Source organism: Apaloderma vittatum, unplaced genomic scaffold, assembly GCF_000703405.1.
Source record: "Apaloderma vittatum isolate BGI_N311 unplaced genomic scaffold, ASM70340v1 scaffold22295, whole genome shotgun sequence".
NCBI classification, from domain to species: Eukaryota; Metazoa; Chordata; class Aves; order Trogoniformes; family Trogonidae; genus Apaloderma; species Apaloderma vittatum.
Genome location: NW_009716776.1, coordinates 2,223 through 9,684, shown reverse-complemented (window position 1 = coordinate 9,684; position 7,462 = coordinate 2,223). Strand labels below are relative to the sequence as shown.

At 40.7% G+C, this 7,462-nt stretch overlaps 1 protein-coding gene across 1 annotated transcript; it reads left to right on the top strand.

The window, feature by feature from the left end:
* Window positions 1-4: 4 nt before the first annotated feature.
* Window positions 5-4,862, top strand: SLC30A1 (solute carrier family 30 (zinc transporter), member 1; the record flags this gene model as incomplete). Its single annotated transcript, XM_009869669.1, has 2 exons — window positions 5-17; window positions 3,175-4,862. Coding segments are annotated over 2 exons (924 nt in total), but the record flags the coding sequence as incomplete, so codon positions are not given.
* Between the last annotated feature and the right edge of the window lie 2,600 nt (window positions 4,863-7,462).

The window sequence follows — 7,462 nt, the reverse complement described above, 5'->3', positions numbered from 1 at the left end:
CAGCCAGGAGAGGCTAGGTAAGTCCTGCCCCATCCCAGCACAGAGGTGTCCGGAAAGCGGGAGGTGTCCCTTCACCAAGGACGGCATCCTTGTCCCACCTGGTGCAAGCTTTGTGGGGACCATCCGTCCTTCTTCTTGAGCAAGAGGCAAAAAACTTCCTCGGTGGTGATCTTGGGCACACGGCTGTTACGCCTCTGCCTCACACCTTTCCTTGAAGCGCTAAAAGAAGCTAATCTCAATCTGAATATAACGTACTGAGGTGTATTCCTTCGCAATATTATTTCGTTGGGACATCTGTGTTAATAGGATGAAGTCTGGGAAATTGCCAGTCAGGACTGTGGAAGCCATGCAGCAGGCACTGAATGCAGAGCTCACTGGTGTCAGAGTACATGCGTGGTTTCTTTGAGTTAGTTTTCTTTAGCTTTCTAAAGTATGCACCTTCCCACTCACTTGCACATAGAGATAAATTTAAAATCTTGCCTTCCCAATTGTGATCAAACTGTCTGCTTTGTGGGTGGGAATTTCTTGGTGGTTTTTTTTTAAAGTGAATCCAGAAGCTTGGATAGTTTATTTTGAAGACACTTGGTCGAAGCCAAGTACTGCGTGCTAGCAGAGTTGAATGGTGCGTAAATGCTGTTTCTCTAATTATATGGCATCCCTGTTAACAGGAGAAAGGGGTTTCAGTCTTCGGAACCCATGTGTCTCCTTCATTTTCAGGGTGACATTGGGAGACCAGTGTGTTAGTTTAAACACAGTTATAACTGAGCAGAGTGAACTTTGCTACAGTTTCAGTTTTCCTGTGGTCAGAGGTTCAAATATACTTCGGAGAAGCTTGGCGTCTCTCTCTAGTGTTTTGATTCCATGTCAGTTTTGAAAAGACAGGTTTTGCGAGAGGATAGGAAAGTTCCACTGAATATAGTATACCGTTTTCTTGACACCATAATAAGCTCTTAGTGTTGGTTTAGTTTCCAACAAAGGTATCCTAATAATTAATTTCAAACAGTGTAAAATTCCCTTAACCGTTGATCAGACAGATACCCTGGCTTGTGCATTATTCTTGCATAGTGAAACACGATGAAAAGTTTTGGATGAGTTCTAGACTAGAAGATTAATTTATAGCATGGATTAAAATGTCTACTGTTTTGATCTAGCTTCTCTGGAATTTCTCATGGATGTCCTTCTGGCAATAACAAATAATTTGTTGTGGGTATTTAAGTGGTAATAGGTCATAATTTTGGTCACAGTGAAACTTTGAAACAAGTTTTTATTTCCTTCTGTGCCCTGTCATGATTATGTAATGGATGGAGTTATTCATAGTTTACCCATGGAAATGTTACAGAGAAGGGTGCTCGGAGACTTGTGAGAAGCTGCAAGATGTGTGGGTGAAGACTAGGGAAATGACAGAGAGTGGTACTATGCCTGCACTGGAAATTACAAGGAGGGGTAGACTCTGATTTCCTAAAGTGGAAGTGGAAAGCTAGCGATAGGCTTAGAGTCGAGTCCCGCACAGGTGTTTCTGTGCATATACTTTACGTGAAGTAGTCAGGTTATGTTTAGATTTAAATGAGCATATTTGAAATGGGCACTTCATAACCTTTTGAAATAATTTAATAAAAAAAGCTTTCTGGAGCTGTGCTTCCTGTTACCCATCCTTCGAGATAGGTCCGCTGACTTCCCAAACTTTTCTGCTAGTGCTTGGCACACAGCAGAGCGCGAAGTAAGTTCCTCTTCCCTTCCTCTCACTTCGGACCCTAAGGCCTGAACTCTGTAACCTGAGATATTTTTCTCTAATTTATTGACTTCTCTGGAAAGTTGCAGGTTCTATATTCCGTAACTCCTAGAAGTTGTGTGGAAGATGCAGCTGGAGGTTTAGGACAGAAGTGTAAGGCATTAGGTTATGAGCCTGGGGCTTGGAACTGACCTGCCCAGCTGCCTTCCTGGGACCTCACCCCTTCTTTATGATTACAGAACTGCAGGCATGAGAGCAGAGTGGCACAAACTGCAGGTCATGCCCACACGTTAATGTTTACAAAGCTCTGAACTAAATAACCACAGAAGCAGTAAGAGCTTGTCTCAGTTTTTTGGGCCTATGCCTGTTACGTTTCTGGAACTCTGGAAGTTTTCTGTCTAAAGAAACTTCAGAAGAGAAGTATGAGGTTAATCATGTAATCAAAGTATTTACTTTTCATTTTGAACATTGGAAGTTGTTTTCCTTTCAGAAATGATCCTTTGTTATGTGCATTATATAGCTAGTTAGGTGTGAAGGAGTGGTAGTATCACAGGCAGTTTTGAAAAAGGGAGGCACTAAAATGTTCATTTATGCTTTGCAGGGTCTGTAACGTGTGGCTTTGGGCATCAACAGCTATATGTCATTGAACAGCTGTATGTCACATAAAAATAAAGTACTAAAAATATGTATTTTTTATGAATGCTGAAATATAAATAACTAGTTCATAGCCTCTGAGTGCTCCAGTGGTAACTTACATTGCCCTGTAGTCAATACTCTGATAAGTCCTGCCTTTTAGACCTAAAAGCTCAGCTCATTGTATCTCACAGTTCTGCTGGCTCTGTGCGCCATCTCAGAAAAACTTCCTTTTCCTTGAATTCAGAAGTCTTGGAAATGAACTGCTAAACCTGAGAACTTACTATAACACATACAGCTTTGGAGCTTCTGGCCTCATAAAACTTAATGTAAAATAGCAATGCAGTTCTATGGTTTAAGAGAGATTTTAGCAATGTGATTAGCCTTCTGGCTTTGCAAAAGAGGAAACAAATACAAGTTGCTTAGCTACTTAACCAGCTTTTTTATATATGCTTTGTAATTCTTCATTTTTGTTTAAGAAATGAACAGTGGTCAAATGGTTAAACAGCTGGAAAATGTGAGAACAGTTTTTCAGTAGAACAAATTAAAATGCAGTTTATCGTCATACTTTGCTATTCTACATCTTTAAGCTCCGTGTAGAAACAATTGCCTCCTAATTCAGATCATTTCTTGGGACAGCTGAATATTTCTCGGCCAGAGAAAACGTTGCTAGGTGTTATGGGTAGAGTTGCTTGCTTTCCAGTTTTTTATTCAGTATGGCAAGCTTAATGTTGGTTATTCTTTTACATGGAATTGTAATAATGTGTAATATTATAGCACGTGCCTAATCATTTTACTTTTTTTCTTCTCAGGTGATCTGAAAGACAACATGACTGACCTACAGGTGAATGGAAACGCTGGGCATTATCCTCTGGATGTAGAGGAGGTTGAAGAAGACTCTAGTGCGCAGCTTAACATGCGTGGAGTTTTTCTGCATGTTTTTGGAGATGCCTTAGGTTCGGTAATTGTGGTAGTGAATGCCTTGCTCTTTTATGGGCTGTGGAATCCGTGTCCCAAAGACGGGCCCTGCTTTAATCCGTGTGTCAATAATCATTGCATGGAAAATGCTACTTTATCCCAAACACTTGGCAGAGCAAACGAGTCTGAGCAAGAGAGCATTACAGTGGCTGGTCCATGCTGGTTACTATATTTAGATCCTGTTCTTTGTCTGATAATGGTTTGTATCCTCCTGTACACAACTTACCCGTTACTTAGGGAGTCGGCCCTTATACTTCTACAGACTGTTCCCAAACAGATAGATGTTCATTCTCTGAACTCAAAATTACGTACCCTTGAAGGAGTTGAAGCAGTCCATGAGTTACACATTTGGCAGCTGGCAGGCAGTAGGATCATTGGCACTGCTCACATCAAGTGTCCCGACCCTTCCACGTACATGATGGTGGCGAAGCGCATCAAAGAGATCTTTCATGATGAAGGGATTCATGCAACTACCATTCAGCCAGAGTTTGCCAGCGTTGGCTCTGAATCGGGGAGAGGGAAATGTGAGTTTCCTTGCAGGACTCAGTGTGCTTTGAAGCAGTGTTGTGGAACGGGAGAAGATAGTACTGCAAAGAAGACGGAAAAGTCTTCGTCGCTTAGTATTTCTTGTTCAGAAGTTGTCATTGAGTTTCCAAAAACTAGGAGGACTAAGTCGGAGAGCATCCCTTCCGTTAAGCTAGAGGCAAACACCGATCAGAACGAGCAGTTTGAGTCGTCGTTGTAAGTCCCCGAATGGTGCTACCTGAGTTTTGGTGACTTTGACAACAGCTGTGTTGCAAGAGGAAGAGACAGACGTTTGAGATGCAATTTTGCCAAGTAGTGTAATTGCTGAAGTCCTTGTTCTTGTCATATTGCTAAATCTAGAATGCTTGTTTTAAAGAACATGTCGCTGTCATGATACAATGTGTTTTGTGTTGACTTTGGACTGAGGCAGACAGAAAGTGCACCGATGCTGTAACAACTTCGGAAAACCAGTTTCAACATTTCAGCAGAAACACTTTTCCTGTGCTTCAAATGAAAATATTTTTTTTCCAGTGAAAAGATATTTGAGGGATAAGCATGTAGGAACTCAATTTGTGTTACAGATTTTTTTGGACCTACTCTTTAATATTTGATTTGTAGATATTTTAATATATTGTTTATTTAGAAACCCTAAGGAAACCAAAGCTCATAGAACATTTTTAAAGATATAACTACTTAAAACTGGAAACCACTTTGCCGTTTCACATATTTTTCTTAAATCTATATAATAATAAATGTGAAGGCTTTTCTAATGAATATATCATATAGCGTATTTTAAAGAGAACATCGTATGATTATTAGAAACTGTACCCAGTTTATCTGGTAAGATAGTGAGGTAGTTAAAATCAACTGCTTGGGAAAATATCAGATGTGAAAGGTTTTGGTTTTGTTTTTTTTTCTATCAAAATGGAAGTTCAAGCTCCTGTGTACTGCTCTGTGATCAAGACATGAGACTGACCGGTAAAGTAACACGTACTTTTAGATTTTAAGGATATTCTGTTGGTTTTCCTTATTTCCAAGTTGTTTCCGGTCATAAAAGTCTTCAAAGTGTAAGGAATCGTTGACTCTCAGTGCTATGAACGAAGAGCTGGAACTTCATTTTTAACCGATGCTCAGTTTACTAAGATAAAAGAATTAGTTTTGTCAATAAGTGCTCTGTTGGGGAAAGTCTGCCAAGCACTGGCAGTATAATTCATGCTTTTAAGCATAGACAGTAGCCTCTGTAACAAGGAATTCAGTGGTGCATTTTGCTCGTAGTTGAGTGTGTCTGTTAAGCTCTTGCAGTGACTGCAGTCCTGGTCCCTGCCGTGTCCTCAGGAGCCCTCCGCTGACTTCTGGGGAACCAGACAGGGAGTGAGATTTCATTCGCTGCATTTCACTTTTGAGATGTTTATGTATCACTTAATTTCAGTTATCTAGTATCCGAATCTATAGTTTTAGATGTTAACTCGGTTAACTGACAACTGGCTCTAAAGAAGCTGTTACAGTACGCTGCCAACTTACACCTTAACAAACGAGAAGCTGGTCTATGGGCTTGGTGAATTTGGCAGAGACTAGGTTAGAGCTGAAGATAAAACGTAAAAAAAATCTGACCGAAAACCTTTTCTATCTGCCATCAAATTACGTATGGGAAGTAATGTCTTGTGATTTAATTGACTGCTCCTGTGCTCAAAACTGGAAAACAACTCAGATCTTCCATTGTTTGCTCTATGACTCTGGACATGATAAACGCTCTGCCCCAGTTTCCCTGTCTTAAAATGGGGATTATACCTACCTCACAGGGATGTTGTGAGGCTTAACTTTTGTGTGAAGAGCTCTGAGATCTGTTACTGGAAGGCACTGGAAGGAGTATAAGATGCTAATTTACATGTATTTCCTTCTTCTGCAAATGTAATGTAATCCCTGGGCACAACAGAGGGAACTGAGGATAGTTTTGGCCTTATAAAACTCTTTGATGCTGTGGTTTTCAGGTTTTTAACAGTATTTAAATGTAGATTTATTTTTTTTTAAAAAAATAATGTTTTGTTAGTGAAGGGAATGTAGCTTTGCCTCCAGATACAGAACACCTCGCTAGTTCGCATTTCTAATATGTGTCTCGTATGATAATTGCTCCTAAGTGGTTCAAAACAGTCTGCTGCTCGGGGGACCTGGAGTGGCCGGGGTCGTGTCAGTGGTCTGACCCAACTTCTCAGCAGGGCATTGCAGTCAACTCTCGATTATCCATGGGTGGATTACCAGTGTTGTCTACTAACCATGCAGTCTACAGGGCCAGACTAGCTCTGTTACCACATGCCGATGCGTTGGCCAAAGGCTGTATGTGCCAAAGCGCTGGGAAAGTAGAGGACCTCGGTCTACTTCGGTGTGGGGTTCGCCAGCGGGGGTGCGGCGCTGCACCGTGCGGTTATTTTGCCTCTTGGCTGCTCGGGCACGTCCACAGGAAGCCACGGGGTGTGGATGGGTCAGCTCAGCTTTGCGCTGGCTTGGGAATGTTGGTGCTTTACAGCCATCGGCATCACTCACCTTTTTCTGTGTTTATGCTTGTTGTATAGTCTCATAAACTAACTTAAATATGTTAATACAGTATTTATATATGGGTTTTTTTGGTTTTGTCTCAACTATCTTAACTCTTTCTTCTGTTACCTGTATATGATCTAGAGTTGACTGTTAAATGAGATCTTGTATGAGACTACATTTGCAGAATATGCTACCACTGCTAGTATACTACAAAGTATTAACGAAGTAAATTTTTAAATGATCAAAGTACAGGTTTATTTTGTTTTTGAAATGTGTATCCTTGCTTTTTTTACGGTAAACTGTCACTAATTATTTTGCTCACTATTTTGAAATTGGTTTCAGTCACTAGTATGAATTATGGAGGTCCTGCTGTATATCACTACTACACCATGGAACTACTGCTCTCTATTAAAAAAACCCAAAAGACAAAGCCACACAACAAACCCAAGACAAACCCTAGTAGCACTGAGAAGCCTAACTTCCTTCTCTCCTGTTGCTCTTTTAAAAATAGAGCAACTATTAAGTCTTGAAAGTTGCCACCATTGGTTAACAGTCTCAGTTTCAAAGCATTTGAATAGATGGAGTTGTAGTCACTAATTCCATTGTAACTATTTAATCTTTTTTTTGTGTGCCAGAAGTCATATTTTTCTATTTCTGTGTCCATTGCAGGCAATGGCTAGCTTATAAGACAAAAATCTCTCCCCCACATTATTTTTGTTACTAGGACAGTATGCAGATGTGACGATGATGATGATGCTGGGGGCAGAAGGAGGAGTTGTGTGGCCTCTCTGTCACATGCAGCACCAGCTGGTGTTAATGGGGCCCTTCAGTCTCTCTAGCCCTCGATGGTAAATTCCCTGAAAGCATATAGTCAGGTCAAGGTAGTGGCTGTACAGCAACGGGAACACAATTTTTGGTTTGTTCTGGCTGTATGAGACCCGACTCTAGCCTGCTAGCTTGCGTTACAGCTTGATTTTTTTTTTTTTTAACCTGTTCTGTGTTTACACAGATTTGATTTTTCTGAAGATCCATCTTCCAGAATACTGGGAGCATTCGAAAACTGCA